Source organism: Ictidomys tridecemlineatus, chromosome 7, assembly GCF_052094955.1.
Source record: "Ictidomys tridecemlineatus isolate mIctTri1 chromosome 7, mIctTri1.hap1, whole genome shotgun sequence".
NCBI classification, from domain to species: domain Eukaryota; kingdom Metazoa; phylum Chordata; class Mammalia; order Rodentia; family Sciuridae; genus Ictidomys; species Ictidomys tridecemlineatus.
Genome location: NC_135483.1, coordinates 137,245,133 through 137,264,252, shown reverse-complemented (window position 1 = coordinate 137,264,252; position 19,120 = coordinate 137,245,133). Strand labels below are relative to the sequence as shown.

The 19,120-nt window shown below is 39.9% G+C and overlaps 1 protein-coding gene across 4 annotated transcripts in view; it reads left to right on the top strand.

The window, feature by feature from the left end:
* The window catches only part of Stk39 (serine/threonine kinase 39), a 268,613-nt gene that overhangs the window by 108,626 nt on the left and 140,867 nt on the right, over window positions 1-19,120 (top strand). For all 4 annotated transcript variants that reach the window (XM_078017532.1, XM_078017531.1, XM_005315694.4 and 1 more), the window contains exons 9-10: window positions 3,950-3,998; window positions 4,101-4,166. In XM_078017532.1, coding sequence (XP_077873658.1) covers window positions 3,950-3,998; window positions 4,101-4,166 — 115 coding nt within the window. The remainder of the gene's footprint in view (window positions 1-3,949; window positions 3,999-4,100; window positions 4,167-19,120) is intronic.

The window sequence follows — 19,120 nt, the reverse complement described above, 5'->3', positions numbered from 1 at the left end:
GCATAGAGGTGAGAGGGTAAGGGAGGCATTTTGACTCCCCAGCTCAGCACCTCTCTCTCTGCTAAGTATCTCTCTTTCCTGTCCCTAATTTTTTTTTTCTTTTCCACTAGCACAAGTCTCCTTTTTATTGCATTTTCTCACAATCTCCACTGTACTGAACAGATTCTTAGATTTGGGTCCTGACTAAATCTATCTGCAGGAATTACAGTACTGGGTCCACATGTCTAGCAAAGTCACTTTCACCTCATAGATGATGATAATATGAAATCGAGCTACCGCAGTTTTCTGTTCTGTGCTAGGCACTGGGAATATAAAAATAAATCCTGTGTAGTTCCTGATTTGGCAGGGCTCCTGAGCCAGTGAAGTGGAGGTGGGGCCATAGATCCAGATGAATGGAGAGTGGGAGTGTGTGTAGTGCGGGGTGAGCATGGTGAGCATGGGGTCGGAGCTGTGCATTCTATCTCCAGGAGCTGGGAGAGGTGCCTTTGAAAATGATGACATCTCAATTGTTTCTTGACTGATGAGCAAGGTGTGCCAGTTGGTTATGGAAAAATTTGAAGCAGGAAAATCACTGTGCTCCCTGTCATGAAAGATCAAGAGATGGGTGAGAACGTCACTGTAGCTGAAGGAGAGAGTACGTGGGCATGAGGGAGATGATGGAGGAATCCAGACCTAGAAAACTTGCCTTTATCTCAGGCCACGGAAATCTCTGAGGATGAATAAGAAAGGGTCAGTTTTTTTTTTCTCCCCTCTTAGATACTAATATGAGCAGCATTGTGATGATGCAGTGAATGAGGAGCAAGAGGTGGCAGAGAGATGAACTAGGAGGCTGTTTTACCTGTTGGCCAGAGATGAGACCATGAGGGTTTCAAACAAAATAGAGGCCCTGACTTTCTTAATCATCTTGATCTTAGAGTTGCTTTTATTTTTTAGAGAAAATCTAAGTTATGTATAGTGTTCTTTTCCCTCCCTCCTTCCTTCTCTCTCTCTTCCCTTCCTTCCTCCTTCTTTCTTTCTTTCTTTCTTTCTTTTTGAGACAGCACTTGCCACATTGCCCAGGCTGGTTTCAACTCTTGGGCTTTCATGATCCTCTTGCCTCAGCCTCCTGAGTTCTGGGATTAGAGGGGCACACCACCAGACCCAGCCACCTTCTTGGTTTTTAAATTTTTGTTTCATGTTGTGAGGTGTCACATGGGCCACAAAATCCTTCTCAGCCCCTGTGTAATGACAGTTAAACATAGAATGAATGATAGAAGTAAAAAGCTAGAAATATTGCTGATGATCAGGATGAGTAGGCATTAAAATAATAAGCAAAGTTACATCATTAAAAATGGCTAGATTCTTTCTTAAGTTCTGTGCTTTTTAACCAAGGTGCAGATTCATAAATATAATGAGTTTACCAAGGAATATTGCCCACCTGTTGTTTAGGCCTTTATTTACTCAAAGCAATTAGCAATTTGCTAGCTATTTATTGTGGTGGATATGGAGACTTAAGGTCCTTTATCAGGTAACTGTAGCCAGTGTTCCACTTGAAAATTGAGGAAAGAAAAAGTAATAACGGTTTAAGTAGAAAATTTCACTGCCCAGAAATACACTTATGGCCCCTGTTTGTGGCACCGATGTGTTCAATGATGTCTCCTAATTCTTTTTCATGCTTGGGTTTGGTCCCTAGGAACACTTTAGAAGAGCTTCCAGTTTCTGAAGCATGGTTTCTAATCATTTCAAGTACTAGGAATCTTCTAAATTTGCATGCCCAGCCCCAGTGTAATACTCCTTGTACTTTTAGTAATCACTGCCTGAAAGAAGGCCCAATGATATTCAATGATGCTTATGCAACTCCCAGTTTTTGAGGTTCCCAGGATTTAGAGCATACAGAAAATGTGAAAAAATAGAGAAATGCTTATTTCTATACTAGGATTTAAATTTAACAATTATTAACATTTCCCATGTTTTCTGCCAACATTTGCTCAACTGTTTAAAACAAAGTGAATAACAGACTTAATACTTCACTTGCCTTTAAAAATGAATGTATCCTACATAACCACAATACTTTTTTGCACCTAAGAAAATGAATAGAAGCTTCCTAAAATTACTGCTATATAGCACATTCACACTTCTCTAATCATTTTCAAGTGTCTTTTGTAGCTTTGTCTCTTTCTTTCCAAATGCAGGATTCAGTCAAAGGTCATGTATTACATTTGGTTTTATATCTTGTTAAGTCTGTTGCAATCTGGAAGAGTTCCCTCATATCTTTCCCTTTCCCTTTGGGGAGATGTCTGGCTAACTGTCCTATACTCTAGATTTAGTAAATTTTTTCTGTGTGACTTTTTTATTTTTTTCTGTGCTGGGGATTGAACTCAGGGCTGTGGGCATGCTAGACAAGCTTTCTGCTACTGAGCTATACCCTCAGCTCACAATTCCAAGTTATTAGAAGGAGCTATTGGTGAAGGAAATAATTTTTTTTAAAATTTTAGTTGTAGATAGAAAAAATACCTTTATTTTTATTTTTATGTGGTGTTGAGGATCGAACCCAGTGCTTCACACATGCTAGGCAAGCGCTCTACCGCTGAGCCACAACCCCAGCCTAGGAAATAATTCTTTATGGAAGAATGTCAGTTAAACATAGAATGAATGATAGAAGTAAAAAGCTAGTCTTCTGCCACTTTGCATGAGACAATTATTTAAAGCCATATTGCTAAAGCCATTAGGGGAAAGGTTTTCAGGAACATGATATTCATACAGTGCCAAAGTATTACCCAATGGAATACTTGCTAATTGCAATAGGGAAAACCTACATTTACAGTGGAGAGCTTTGGGCCTGGGGACCAAGTGGTTAAAGTTAACATCACTAACAGTGAAATAGCCTCACAGTACTTGTGCCTGAGATGTTGCAGCAAGAAGTATAGAAAGTCCAGCTGGAGTACCTGGGATCAAAAATGCTTGTATCAGAAATGTTGCAGATTTCTGAGGTTATTTTGGATCTAGGAATATTTGCAGACTTTACCAGTTATGTATCCCTGATTTTAAGTCTAAAATCTGAATCTGAAATGCTATAAAATATGAAAAACTGTTAGCATCATATCAGCATTCAGATGCTACATGAAACCTAATTGACCCTTCAGACCTAACTTTCAGTTTGAAGGAAATATAGGATGGAGAAACAAGTTGAATAACACCACAATTTGCATGTATTTCTTTATTGATTGATTGATTGATTGATTGATGGTATTAGAGTTTGAACCCAGGAGTGCTTTACCACTGAGTTATATCCCCAGTCATTTTTAATTTTTATTTTGAGTCAGTATATCATTGAGTCTCCCAGGCTGGTTTCAAGCTGTCCATCCTTCTGCCTCAGCCTCCCAGATACCTGGGATCACAAGCCTGCACCATCACGCCCAGCTGAAGTTGCAATTTATTAATCTCCACCACATTTACCTTCCTCTGAGAACAGTGGTACATGTACACTTGAAGCAGGTTCTTTCACCAGGCAGACAGAGCTTGGTCACAGGATCTGTGGGCCCTTTCAGTAACTGCTGCTCCTGGGCAATCACAGAGCACAGTAGGCTATAGTTTCTTTGACAGGGTCAGATTGCTGCTTGTAGGGTTTCTTAATAAACATAGGAATTCAGCTTACAGACATGTCAGTCTGTCACCTTTTAGAAACACTGAATTCACTTAGTGAAGTGTAAGAATGAAGAATGAAAAATTGATCATGCCCCAAGCTTTTAACTTACAGGAGTTTATGTGTTGTGCAGTAGAGGTGTTTAGAAAGAACTGGAAAACTGGCACTATTTTATTTGGTGCCGAAACTCATGATTAATTTAGTCTCTGGTTTTGCTAGTCCTAAAATTAGTCTTCCAGAAATACTGTAAGGTTAAGTTGTATCATCAAGGCAGTGTATTTATCAAGTGATCATTGTTTCAACTCTAATTTATTATTGATCTTTCAGGCCCACAGCAGCAGAACTTTTAAAATGCAAATTCTTCCAGAAAGCCAAGGTAACATGCTTAAAAACCCAAGTCAATCTGCTATTTTGAAATCACTGTGAATTCATATGTATCATGTTTGGTGTTAAACTGTTGGGATCATTTGTTTTGCAGAACAGAGAGTACCTGATTGAGAAGCTGCTTACCAGAACGCCAGACATAGCCCAAAGAGCCAAGAAGGTAAGTGCCACTGTCCCATTGCCTGCAGGAGCCGAACCCTACCCAAGAAAATGATTCCCACATACTCAGGACATGTTGTTTAGTCCTGATTAGTGATCACCTAGACACACTGCCTTTGCCTTTTGGTTAGCTGGGTTTGCTGTTATGTGTTCGGGGTGGAAACTGTGAGAAACTCAAATGATTTCATTTTTCCATTTATCATCTTTGTTGAAAGAAGGTCAGAGTGGATGAGGTTGGAATACTGAGGAGGTAAAAATACCTTTGAATATCTTTTCTTTGTGGTCCGCAAAAGAGGAATCGTCAATTTTAAACACAGTTTTAAATGGAAAATGACAAACTCTTGTTTTTCATGGTTGTTTGAATGTTTCTGGGACATAATTCTTTCCTCGTAAAAGATCTGTGATCTCTTTAGTAGTCTACCTATGCTGACTAAGTTACGTTAACGGCAATCTGAAAAATTTTCCATTCTAGTTTTTAGATTTTTAAAATGGCATGTATGTATGAGTATATTTATTGATATTTGCATTTATGTAGAGCTTTATTTATTTGTAATTAAGTTCATTCTGGCATGAACTCTAACAAAATTTAACCACTGGTTTGGTTTAGTTTGATTTTAAATATTAAACATTTATAATTTAAAGTATTTACATAGTCATAGAATTTAGAAAGGGAGGTTCTTCCCCTGGCCCCTGTTAAAGTTATAAACAAAGCTGATATGAATCTGAGTTGTCTGTGCTCTAAATAAAATTGGCAAAGAAATGTGCTTTAGAGAATGCATGTCATTATGCCCAGGGTATAAGTAATGAAGGTTAACTTAATAGGTTGCCTTTTCTAGAACATAATGTAGGAAATGCATCTAGGTGATGCTTTTAGTATTGTTTAAACAAATTTTAAAGTAGACTTCGAGGACAGACCCACTATGTGTAGATATCTGAGCTCCTCTCCTGGGCCAGCAGAACTTGGTGGTTTGTATTGTTTTTGCTTTGGAGATGTCGGTCCCCCTGTTGTCTCTGAAGGAACAGGGGAAACTGGGCAGACAGTCCATCCTGGGGTGCATGTACTGAGGCAGCACAGAGAAGTCCTCTGTCTGAGGCAGTGGATTAGAACCCAGAAGTGCCTGACCAGAGTTTGAGGATTCCTTAACTGCAGACTGAGGGTGGAGCCTGGAGAGATTCCCTGTGTGTTGGAGTCTGGCCCTGAGTCCTTTGGTGGGATTTCTAAACTTTGTGCCAGAGAGGATAAAAGCAGTTTGGAAGCCATGGGCTTGCACAGTACACATCTGCAGAGGACTAGTGTTTCGGTATTCGGCTTTGCTTTCTTCTTCACTGAAGTTTCACCTGTTTTCATCCTGTTAGCTGTTTCCTCATAGCCAGTGTGGTTTTCTAGGCCTGCTTCCTTTGCAGAGCTTTAGCCTAAGACCTTCATCTTAGTGATGCACAGTTGGCCAGCCTTTTAGTCACCTCACATGCAAGCAGTTGGCCATCTCTCCCAAGCTTCCTGTGCATTGTATTTCTTCCCCCAGCCTCAGGACACTGGGATTCTATGTGATACCTCTTCCCTACCTTGCCTGTTCCATCTGATCACTCACAAGGTCCTCTCCACGAATCCCTCCATAACTTCTCTCCACCCTCCATAACTTCTCTATTTTATTTTATTTTTTGCTCAGAACTGGGGGTTCACCTGGGGGCACTCTAACACCGAACTACATCCCCATCCCATTTTAAAAAGTTTAATATTGAGACTGGGTCTTTCTGAGTTGCCCAGGCTGACCTTGAACTCTTGATCCTGCTGCCTCAGCCTCCTGAGGAGCTGGGATTACAGTGCTGGCAGGTTTGCTTCCTTGCCATCATCAGCAGAGTGCATTTCTTCTTCTTGAGATGTGCCCAGAGGTGAGTGCTGGCTGAGTGCTCACATGTTCTTTAATAAACTGAGGAAAGGCCATTTGGAACTGTTTTCCACTCACTTGAATCCCTGAATGCCTAGCAGACTTTTGCTCCTAGGATTCCTGTTAATAGTGAGCACCTCCTTCCCTGTCTTTACCTTGTGATGTTGGTCAGCAAACTTGATGTTCCTTCCTGGAAACTTCTCGTGCAGACTTGGCCATAGACAGTAAATGTTAATTTAATCCTCAAGTGCAATGGAAACTTTTATCCTAGGATGTCTTCACAGTTCCCTGTTTTTTTTTGTTTTTTTGTTTTTTTTACAGTGTTTAAGTTGCTTTTGTTCAAATTTGGTACAAAGGTCTTTCATGTTACTTGTGTCTTTCATTCTTTCTTTTTAGTGAGGTCTTTTCAGCTACTTGCTTTCCTATTTGCTCCGGTGACTCCTGGTTGTTCTGCTTTCCAAGGTGTAGATTTGTTCTTCAGAGGCTTCTTATTGATGCTGGTGTTTTGATTTTTGTCACTTCAGTTTGTTGTTTTAAAATAGAAACAAATAATTCGTGCATGCACTATTGTTTAAATGACAACTGGTTCTGTTAGTAAAGTTCTTAGACAGTCAGGAAACATGCTCTTCTCCCTTATGGTGACCACAATAAGAGAGATTTTTTTTTAACACAAATGTTTTTCATATTTAAAACATATAGGCTAGTCTTGCAACTGCTTCCATAAAATTCTTCAGAACCTACCAGTGCTGTTCTTTTGCAAGGGAGAGCGAGAAGCCTGTCACATTGTTTGGCCAGGCTGCAATGCATTGGTTGGAAGCCACGTAATTCCATGAGGGTGGGCGATTTGTCTTCATCCAGGTTTTAATTCAGGAAAAAATAAATAAATAAGATACCACTGTTGCTTTTCTGGTAATTTAGTGTTATAAACTGTGCGTGTGTGTGTGTGTGTGTGTGTGTGTGTGTGTGTGTGTGTGAATTGCAGAAATTAAGGATATTTGTTTTCTTATTGTAGAGTATTTGGTTCCTTCTGGGTTCTTTTGCCTATAGACAGTGTTGTTTAGGGATCTTCTTGATTCTTTGGTGCTGCTAATTTTTCTGTCTGTAAAATGGAAATTCTCTCTTACCTGAGGCATGTAGTGAAGGGTAATGAGAGATTTGATGTTCTTGGATCCTAAGGTGGTCTATATAGTCTTAAGTAAGAACATGCCAGTGAAGACTCTTGAGAACAGAGTTTAGTGAAGTTGTATAACTTCTTTTCAACTTTTTACTTATCTTTTTGCATGAGAAGAGAGGGCTTTAATGCCATTACTGCCTCTCAGCTGGCTCTCTAAGGGCCTGTCTCCAGCCAGCTTTGGAGATTTGGAAGCTTAATCACGTATGTTTTGTCATTTACTCAATTTAGTAGGTGGGGAAGGATGTCAATCATCTGTTAAAATTGAATTCAGATGCTTAGGGCGATGTGCATCTTCCGTAGGAACATGCAGTTCTCAGCATTGGCTGGGGTGTAAGCTTTATGCCAGTGATGGGAACCTTGAGTCAGCACACCCATCCTCATGTTCAGGTGTTTTCTGAAACCCACATGTGGTGGGACAAAGTAGTTACACACATGTCTAACTGCCAACTGCTCAGCCAAGAGCATATTGGCCAGAAAAGGGATAAGGTGGGAGAAGCAGTACCCAGTGCTTTTTAGGTGGTTTTCTGTGTTTTCATGGGAAGTGGAATTGCTGCAGAGCTTTTGCCTGCATTTTCTTAACCACATAAGGGGAAACTTAAAAATGATTAGTTATTATCGGAAGGTGAAGAGGATATCGCATTATTGCCACATGTGGGTAGAACCATTGTATTTTGGAAAGATTGGGACACATTTGTGGAGTTCCTAGAATTTTTATTTATTTTTGTCTTTCTTGGATTTGTTTTGTTTTTGGTACTGAGAATTGAACCCGGGATTGCTTTATCACTGAGCTACGTTCCCAGTCCATTATAATTATTATTTTAAATTTTGAGACATATTCTCATTAAATTGCCTAGGCTGGCTTTGAGTTTTCAATCCTCCTTCCTTAGCTTCTTCTGTAGCTGAGTTTATAGTCTTGTACCACTAAGCAGAATTTCTTATGTGAGCCTGTGAGGTTGTTCTCGTATTAAGGATCTAAGGATGTTGGCCCTATTTGATCCTCCTGTGTGCTTAGGAATCCATGAATAGACATAGTTACAATTCACATTTATTTAATACTGTGAATAGACATGAATAGACATAGTTACAATTCACATTTATTTAATTTATTTAATATTATATTAATAACTTGCCCTATGTGTTTTTATAACAAGTATGGTTATCAAAATCAGGAAATTCACATTGATCTGATTCTATTATTTAACTTTAGGTCCTAACCAGAGTTTTGCTAATTTTGTCAATTTTCCCATTAATGTCATTTGTCTGATCCTGGAATTATTTAGTTGTTGTGTCTCCTTTAATCTAGAATGGTCTTCCCTTTTGCAAGGAAATATTTATGGTGTATGTCTTTATAGCTGCACATTCATAGGATGTCAATGGTAGGATTTCCCTGATTTTAAGTGATCCAGTACATAAGGATCACTTTGCTAGCAGATTTAGGCAGGAAGTGAAGATAGTACTGCTCTACTTCCTGCATCTGGGCTGAAAAGAAGGATACCAGAGCTGTTCCCTTCATCAGGTGAGCTGCCTACCTTCTCTGGGCCTAACCCATACAGTGGAGCTAGCCACGTTACTTAGTGCTGCAGGGTGATGAGCGCTCATCTGTGCAGGATGGCTGGCTGTGTGTTTGACATGCCATGGGGGTTTGGTCCACAGTGATGTCATGATAATCATGTAAATAAGGAGAATGACTATTGTATCTGCATAATAATGGACTTTTTTTTTTTAAAGTGTGTAGAGAAGGCAGGATTGAAGAGAGTTCTGACAGTGGGGGGTGGACGATGGAGATGTCTTCTACTGCTGTTGCCTTGCAGGAAATGGAGAAAAAGTCCATAGAAACCCTCAAGAAGGAAAAGAAATACAATCATGATTTCACTGCTGCTTCCTGTTCAACTGTCTTTATATTTTCTTTCCTGACTCATCAAGATGCAGGCATTGGGTAAGAGCCAGGACTTTCTCTCACTGTAGCAAACCCTCTCTACCAATGACAAGTTTGATGTGTGTATTTGTGAAGAGACATAGAGCAATAAGAATTAAATGCACATGCATCAGATATTCTTCAGATCACTCTCATAGCTTTTCCTTGTTTGTGCTGAACAGTTATACTTGAAGACAGATGGGGCAGGTGTATTACCATACTCAGCACACGAAAGTGTGTGAGGTGGAAGGACCTGCCCAAAGTCCCAAGGCTGGCAGAGGCAGAACCATTCTTATTTCTGGTTCCGTTCACTTTCTACTAAATCATACCTCAGGAGGAAGAAGAGGAAAACGGAGTGGACAAGAATAAGCAGAGTAACATAGAGTAAGTAGGAAAAGGGGTGTAGATTTGTTATTCTCAGCATGAGGGTGTCCACTCTATTTGTGAGCACTAGGAGATACTAAAAGCATCACAGTAGGAACCTGGGAAGTTTGCCATAATTTGAGCAGGTGCAAAGGGAGTAAGGGGATAAAAGGGCTTTGGAGAATCTGAAGCGTAGAGAGATGTCTAGGGAGACTATAATAGCATCCAAAGTTATTAAACACTTGTCAGAAACTCGTCTTCTCACTCGTAAGCAGCAAAGGTAATACCTCCCATGTTGGGAGAACTGAATTTGGCAACTCATAGGACATGCATGGCACAGTGGTTGGGAAAAAATACACAATAAATGTTATCATCATTATAGCAAATGTTACTATATTTATGATCACATATGTTGCTTTCATTATTACAATTTCCTCATTATGATGCCACTGTTGTTTTCATAAGTCTGAAGGACTGCTGCTGCTATGGACCACATCTCTGCTGCTGTTCTGTTTCTACTGCTACTGTAACAGCTGCTTCCAACAGTAGACTCTGAGGTGCAAATAGAGACATGCTTGGTTTTAGTTTTGTTCCAAGTTTTCCCAGTAGAGGGCAGCAGTAAGTTTTAGTCAAACAGTAAAAGTTTTGGCTTTTGAAAGGTATCAGACCAGTCTGGTAGTAAGGGATAAAAGGTAGGTTAGCTCCCTACTGATCTATGAACACAAGAAGCAGCCTTAGTCAATCGGGGGTGTTTCATTTGGCAGAGGATTCAAGGTGATGGTCTAAGTACTTTTCATTATTACCACTTTTATTTTAAATTTAAATTAATTTATTTATATTACATTTTCTATTATCAAATCCAAGAAATGTACATTATTCATGTCAGAACAAAAAGTCTCAATTTTGAAGATAGGGTTAGAGAACTTCCAGTATTTGGGGGTCAAATTTATATACAGTTGGGGTGGTGGCAAGCTATTTCCAGAAAGTTCTTTGGTTTTTGCAGTTCTTCTTAGAGCTGAGTAAATAAAGGTAGGGAGGATTCAAAGTGTATGTTAATCATGAAGGGCAAGTAAACAGACCTCTACAACAATTTCCACATGTTATGGATTTAATATAAAATACTCCTGATGATTCAAATGGGCCTGAGAGTGCAGACTTCTCTCTGCTTAGTTTCTTACTCTTGTGTAGAAACAGTGGTAATATATAAATATATAAACAGTTGTTTTGTATATCTCATCCAGGAGCCCACACAGATAAAAGGTAGGGCAATGGTGATGGAGGATATTATTTTTCCTATTTTTGGAGCTGAGAGAACAGTAGAGTAGAAAGTTTAAAGCTATTGGTTTAATTGGGACTGTAACTGGGACAGGTACTCCCAGAGTGTAAGCTCATGGATATGTTCATCAATTTTTAAATTTTAAACGCTTTGGTTTTGTTTGGTTTAGAAGACAGAGTTTGGTCAGAGTGGTGCTTTTGGTCACTAGGGGGTGCTATCAGAATAGTACATTTCAGACTCAGGACGGGCATACTTACTAGACAAACCCTTGCAGCTGTGGAGTTCTTCCTTTTGCACTATAGAACTTGATTGTTGTTGGTGTTGGAGGTGAATTAGACAGATAAGCACAGAGGAAAGGACAAGAGAAAAGCATCATAGGGAATTGTTTTCAATGCACAGGGTGATTTGGGTTTTAAAAAAAAGCATATATTCTGGAATAGTGGCTCCTTTCTGATTGCTTTTGACTAGGAACATTGGCTTTTCACCCTGGAGATTGTGATTTGCTGGTCCCCATTTATGGGAAATGTGTGTATTTTTTTAGATTGGAAGTGTCTTTGAAGACACTGAGCTTTGTAAACATCTACAAATCTCAGAGGTCAACTTTTGGAGAATAAGAAACAAAAGATGTATAGGCTGAAAGTATTTTAAAAGATACTATTTTTTTACAACTTTGTAGAGAACTGATTTTTCTCTTTTACAGGAAATGAATGGACAAGTCAGTGTTCTCACATCACGTTCAGTTACATGTTGAGGTCTGCATATTCAAATGCAATCATTTTTACTTTGGGGAGATTTGCTAACTTTTTCCAAATGCTTGTGTACATGAAGCTTAATTTACATACATGTGCAGAGAGAACTGCATGCATGCCTGTTTACCTCACTACCTCATCCCACACTCCCTGAGCATCGTTGGTAATCCACAGGGCCTGACTGCATGGAAAAACTCCTCCTGAACTTGCACCTTTCGGAGCCTAAGACCTCTTTTGTAAAGCTTTCTCATACGGTCCCCTCACTCCCTTCCTGGGCCTGGTCTTTCACCAGCACAACTTCTGCCTCTTGGGCCTAATTCCTTGTTGTACTTGGTGTCACTTGTAGTTTGCTTCCTTACACTTTTACCTCCTGCAGCATCCTGTGAGCTTCGCAAGCAGAATTGGTGTCACGTTATTCACCGTGTCCCCAGTGCTCAGCACTGCCTTGGTCAATTAATGACTATTTTTTGGACAGAAGCTCAGGGAGCAAAATTGTGGAGTCATGGTGATATCCTTTGTGGGAGCTAATGTTAGAGCACGAGGGAGGTAAAGCAGATCTTTTAGTTTTAAAGGAGAATGGCAAGGTATTTTTCAGTTGGTGTTGTATTCCTGAGTGTCAAGCGTAGGACTCAGGTTTACATTTCTTTTTTTTTTTCATCAACTTTCTGAGTCCTGGGCCGGCTAATTACCTAGATTCACCTTTGCTGCCCTTTCTTAAAATAGAATGGTTAGATTTTATCATCTAATCATTATGAATTTCGGACTTTGGGTTGTTTGACAGCAAAAAAAAAAAAAAAAAAAAGTTGTCTCTACAGTTGAGCATATTTTCTGTTTTAATTTTTCTCGCAGCCAGCAAGTACATACATTTTCCTTTTACCTGAAGCCATATTTAATTAATGAGGTATTCTAAAACTAGATTTGAATTAATTTTAGTTTTCTCTAATGTAGGATTACTTATAATTTATTCCCTCATTTAGGAGAAATAATTTTAAACTTTCTTTATCGTGATCCTGCAAATCTTTAAAATGAATATGGCATGTTGGAGAAGGGAAAGAGAAGGACATGGAAAAAAATGGAAATTTTGCACATCCTAGGGAAAGAATAATGTCACTGTCAAGGGGAGGAAGTTCAAGTGCTTCACTTCCTGTTCCCTCACTTTGTGGTCATTCAGTCTCAGGGAATATGCTGAGGTGAGCAGGGGCTACAGGACCCTGAAAAACCACCTTGAGGGTGGGGGCAGGATGTACTTGTTTTTGGTCTAATGAAATGTGATTGGCTTAATAGAGATTCAGGATTCAATTATATTTTCTTTTTTGAAAAAGCAAATATTTTTTTTAAACTTTAAAGTCAGTAGTTTTAAAACAAATTAAAATCGAAGGGACCCAGTTAAGGCCATGCTTTGATAAAGGATTTTTTAAGCTTTCCATTGAATTTCTTCTAACAGATTCAAATACTGATCTAGAAGTGTGTCTAATGATTTTTATTTTTTTATCGCAGACACACACAAAGTAATGAAACCCTTGTATAACTTACAAAGCAAAAATAGAGCTAAGGAATGCAAACAGCAGCCTTTAATTGAACCCAAATTTGAAAGGCCATCTGAAGTTGTTTGGGTTGTTTTATACCCAGTTTGTTAGCAGATGTAAATAAATTGGGGAGGACCAGGGAAGGCCCCTGGATTAAGAGAAATGTACTGGCTTTGAGGAAGGCTGTGGGAAATGGGCAGAGCAAAGGCCCAGGAGGAGCCCTGGTGAGGGAGCTGAGGCTACCAAAGTCAGTGCTTGAAGGTAAAGGCCAACCCCAGCTCTTGAGACAGATTTTAGCTAGACTCTGGCTCTGCCACTCACTCATGGGGCTACCTAGAAAAGCTGCTATATTGCCTGTGCCTCCTCTATGACACGCATTCTGTTCAGTGGTTTCTCGCTGATTTCTGGGGAGAAAACTAGATTCTTTTTTTTGGTACCAGAGATTGAACCCAGGGGTGCTAACTAATGAGCCAAATTCCCAGCCATTATTTTTTAAAAATATATGTTTTATAGAGAGAGACAGGGTCTTGCTGAGTTGCTTAGGGCCGTGCTAAATTGCTGAGGCTGGCTTTAAACTCACGATCCTCCTGCCTCAGCCTCCTGAGTCACTGGGATTACAGGCATGTGCCACTGTGCCCCTTTGAAGGAGGTTGTTGTGTGGGCATGGGCCAGTTCCTTTCTCATTCTTAAACCTTCTCTTGCACTCTCTATCCCCAGTTCTCCATGTGTCTGTTTGCTTTTGGCCCTTGTACATGGGGCTGTTTCCTCTAGTTGGGACTGTCAGCCCCTTCCATCCTCAGCAGAACTGCATTTCAGTTCAAAGAGTCATTTTCCCAGAAAATGAGATTAGTCTATGCTGTAGTTATTGCTCTGTATCCCAACTGCGTTTTCACTTCAGATCTTTGTGTATATCTTTATAGGCTGACATATTTACCGGATAATACTCTACTGCAAGAATGACTGCAATTAATAATTGATTCTTTTTTGGAGGACATTTAGATTAGTTCTAGTTTTTTATTGTTAACCACAGTGGGATGCATATCAGTGTACATGGATTATCGCTCAAATGTTACCTATTTTGTTAGAATAAAGTCCTAGGAATGGAATTGCTTGATGAAAGAATGTATGACTTATAATTTATTTTTAAAGAGATGGGGTCTTGCTATTTGATAAGACTAATCTTGAACTCTTGGGCTCAAGCAATCCTCCTGCCTTAGCCTCCTGAGGTCCATGCCATTGCACCCGTCATATGGCTTATAATTATTGATTCATATCACCTTACTGATATTTACTTACTAAAATGGGAGACATTGTATTTCAAACCCAAGCCTGAATCTTAGCTTCTTCATTCGTGGATAGTATTTTATTACATGTCGGAGTGTATGCGCACATACACACACACCCAGAAATGCTTAGTTCAGTGCCTAGCATGTTATTAAATTTTAATATTTATTTTCAGTATTAAAATTTTATTTAGGTGCATTTATTTCATTATTCTCCTAGATATGTAGTTAGCTGATTTGCAGCGAGAATTCCAGATCTCCTGGCAATTTTGCAATCTTGAGACCTTCAGTAACTCCAAGAGAGATTAGAATGTATGGCATATTAAAGCTGATCCATATGGAGCTGGTGATGTAGGTCACAACTTGGGGTTCTGAACGCTTAGGGCCTTTACAGACATTAGGAAAGAGTCCTTGGTAGTGAGAGGTATGGGGAGCCCTGTCGTTTCGCAGCCTGTTCTTGGACAGGGAACTGTTTTCAGTGTGGCTGACTGTGCAGTGTTGGGAGGTGTTTCGCCCATTACTCTGTCACTGTAATCTCTTCTGTCCAGAACAAACAAATGATAAACCAGCTGCCAGCCTGAAAGGAACGACGCTGCCATTTTCCTCATCTGTTGGCTGATGGCTTCAGAGCGCTCATTATGGATGTTCCACGTCAGCCATTTGTGCTGTCCCAGGTGTTGGGCACGCCGAGCACTTCCAGGCACAGATCACATCGCGACATTTCCACGCTGCACTTTTCCGGTTTTATTTGCTTTGGTTACATACCTGGTTCAGATCTCCTAGGATTTTTGCCATTTGTAACCTCTAGAGTTCTAAAGTCCATTTTTTCTTTCTCTTTTTTTCCCCTTGAATGATTACCTGGGACATTTTTAAAAAGTTTGACCTTGAGACTCCATCCCCACTGGCCCTTGACTGGCCTTGAACCTTGGGGGACGTCACCAAGCTTTCACAGAGTCTTGATTTCTTCACCTTCCCTACTCTTAAGGGTTCTTGCAAAGTTGAAATGTGACAATTTATATCCGACACTTGTGCAGTGTCTGGATCATAACAAGGATTTCATAAAGGCTCCCCCGCCCTTTGCTTTCTCCCTTTCATTGTGAATCAGGGAACATTTTGTAAGGAAGGAATGGTGTATTGTACGTGTGAGCATAAGGAAGTATTTAAATGTCAAGTGAGGATTGCCTTTTATTTTCTTAAGGAAATGAATGTCTGAGGTTAGTGGATTTCATCCTGCTCTTTCATTCTTTCTTCCTGTTTTTGTAGAGCATAATAACCCAGCAGCCACAGCCTTGCTTTTTAGGTAAAGCTGCTGGTTTTCGCTATTCTGCCAAAGCACACCTAGTGATACTTTTTTTAAGGACTCCTATTGAAATTCATTTAGAAAAACTATGATTTTTTTTTTGGTTTTAAACATAAGATATCTGATTTCCTAATTTACTGATGAATTTTAAAGTTAGAAAGGTTTCTCTCTCACACACACACATCGTGTGTGTGTGTGTGTGTGTGTGTGTGTGTGTGTGTGTGTGTATTAAACAATTACAATGAACTTACTTACCTATTAGGACCAATTGTAAGGTTTCAGGAATACATCTGAAGCAACTCCTTCTCCACCAAAGTTTTCAGTGATTGGATGCCATTTCTTTGGGAGTCTTTCTGTTTTACATTATTTTACCTCTTACAGAGATAGTCACCTGTCCTCTTCCTCACAGATACTTAATGCCTGGGTTAGTGGTTCTGACACTTACTATGCAGACACCCAGGCTCCATAACCGGAGATTCACATTTGACTGGTTTGGGGCCATGACCCATTATATAGTTTGGATCTGGAATAGCTCCCAAAGGCCCATGTGTAATAAACTTGTTCTCCAGAGGCATTTTGGGGAGGTGATAGAACTTTTATGAGGTCGCACCTAGTTGGGAGTCTTCAGGTCATTGGGGACTGTGCCTTTGAAGGGAACTGTGGAACACTAGTCTGTATGTGTCTGCCTGTTCATCTGTTTCTGGCTTTCTAGCCGCTATGAGCTGAATAGCTCTGATCTCTTGTGTGCTCCCTACCATGCTTTGTTGTCTTGCCACAGGCCCAAGTGATCATGGACTGAAATCTTTCAAACCATGTGCGAAAATAACCTTTTTCTCTTTACAAATGGACGATCTCTGTTGTTGGTTACAATAATAAAAAGCTGACAAACACAATCCAGGAGTCTACTTTTTAAATAAGCAGTCCAGGTGATGGTGATGCAAGTGATGGAGTCAGACCCTGTCTGCTCTTGTCTTCTGGGTTGGAAGGAAACAACATTGCTAAGCTCACCTTACAGAAAGTTTATTTCATAGTTAGGTTATGTGGCTATTTACTTACAACTTAAATACCTGTATTTTGTCTGCTGCTTTTCTTCCTTTAACCATTAGCCTTTGGGCAATGCAGTTGCCATATCTGTTATTTACATTTCCTTCTTTTTATTGCTGGAGCAGCTGCTCCTTATCAGTGTTCTCTGTTAGCATTCTACCGGTTGCTACCTAGGGTGAGGTAAAGCTGCTGTATCTCCTTAAAGCATCTTCTTTTGGTAGTAATAGGTTTTATATTCATTATTACAGCTGCAGGCATGCTCTGATTTTCCTGGTATTACTAACATAGGCACTCATTTCCACCACCTATCTAATGCAAGAAGGTGTGTGGCAATTTCGCATCTTGAGGAAGCAAGATGGATGAATGAGCCTTTAGCATCGCTTCATAGAGTGGGGGGTACTGCGGTACAGACCATGAAGAGGGCCAGGAAGCATTGTGGTTCTCTTTTTCTAGGGGAGCCTCTAATAATGTGCAGAGAGTTTCAAACTATGCAAAGATTATGTAAACTGGAATTAAAATTATAAAAGTTCTCTAGAACTAAAGGAGAGGCTAGCTACACCTTCAACTGGCACTTACCATGTGTGACCAGAGCACACTGGTAGAGTGTGAATGGTACCAGTGAGCCAGGAAATGGATACCCTCATCCCTCAGGGCACTGGACAGGGCCTGAGATGGCTGGAGTCCTGCAGTTCCTGGATGAGTCACTTTATCAGCTGCTCGCAGTATACTGTACAAATTTGATCATTTTCTATGCATACTGTGAGGTGGACAAGATTATGAGACAGTGATCCAAACCACTGGTGTTACAATTCTGTGAGCCATCAAAAATACCCTACCTGGTAGTCTAAGATTTTGACTATGGGAAATGAGGAATTTGCAGAGTCCAGTTTAAAGACCGCTGGTCTCACCCCGTCTCCCTGGAATACAGAGATTGAGTGGGTTTTTAATTAGTGATTACACCCTGATTGCTTTTGACTCCTTGTTCAGTGATTTTTTTTTTTTTAATATTGCTTAACCTGAAGTAAGGTGACAGAAGTGAGGGTTAGGATACAAGCTCACTGAAGAGCAGGAACCTCTGATTTGGTTCTCTGTCATCATTGCTCAGCAAGATAGATGATAAAATAGGTGCTTAGTAGATATTGGCCAAGTGATTGATCGTGATGGGACTGGTTCTGTGCTTCCTGGGAGGCTGGGCAGATATCTTTCAAGCCTCCTCCAACAAGCATTTGTTCTTATCTCTTACCAGTTTTTTTGGGGGGAGAGGGCAAGTTTTTTGTTTCGGAATTGAGGATAGTGAAGCTGTTACATTGCACATCTAATTTATACGTCCGATAGCCTTAGAAAGATCAGATGAATTAGACAGTGGAATTCAAATAGACATGGAAAACTCCGTTTTGAATTTATAAGGAGAAAATTGCTCCTTTTTTTGGAATGAATTTTGCTAGTTTTGGGGTGTTTTTCCCCCATGCTGTGTGCATGTTCAAAATAAAATGAGTTGGTTATTGTTATCAGTGAAACCTTAGCCTCTCTTTTAGCATTAGGTACAGCCCTACAGACAGAGACCCCTGCTTCTGGCACTATGATAGATTGGATAATACGAGGGGTAGACTCTGCCTCAAACACTGATTATATTTTATATTGCATTGAGAATAGAGGCGAGAGAGGGAGGGAGAGAAAAGCCCAAGGCTGAAACAGGGTGGTGTGGTGCTCAGGAAGGATGGGGTTGCCTGAAGGGCAGATGTGGCTGCCTGCATCCTGGGAGGAGAGCTGTGTCTAGCCCTTTGTTGAGCCCATACATTGAAGTTTCATTTATTTTAAAACGTGACAATTAGAAGTTGAGCCTAAGACTCTTGAATTAAGCCAGTAATCCTGAGACTTGAAAGATGCCTAAAGTATCCCTAAGTGGATAATATCTCTTGGCTTCCGGCAGAAGCAAACATAAATCTTCTTTGAAAGAATACTTTCCTCCAAAGATAAATAAAACATTAGAAGTAAACAACTGATTTAGGCTCTCCATGAAATTCAGATATTAGAATCATCTATATTTGTTCTGCATCTTATATAAATACTCATATATGAAATGTTTAAAGAAATAAAAGGATCACCAAAATGAGCAAGTAACAAAATGTCAAAAATGACTAGGCAGATTAGAAAAAGAAACAGCTTTCAGAAATGAAACTTATAACTGTTAAAATAATACATAACAGCTATGTGCAATTGCATGCCTGGAATCCCACTAACTCAGGAGGCTGAGGCAGGAAGATTGCAAACTTGAGGCATGCCTGAGTAGCTTAGCAAGGGCCTATCTTAGAAGAAAATAAAAATAAAATACAAGGTCTGGGGATGTAGCTCAGTGGTAGAGCACCCTGGGTCAATCCTCAGTACTGCAAAAAAGAAAATAAAATGGCTGAAGATATAGCCAGTGGTATAGTCACAGCA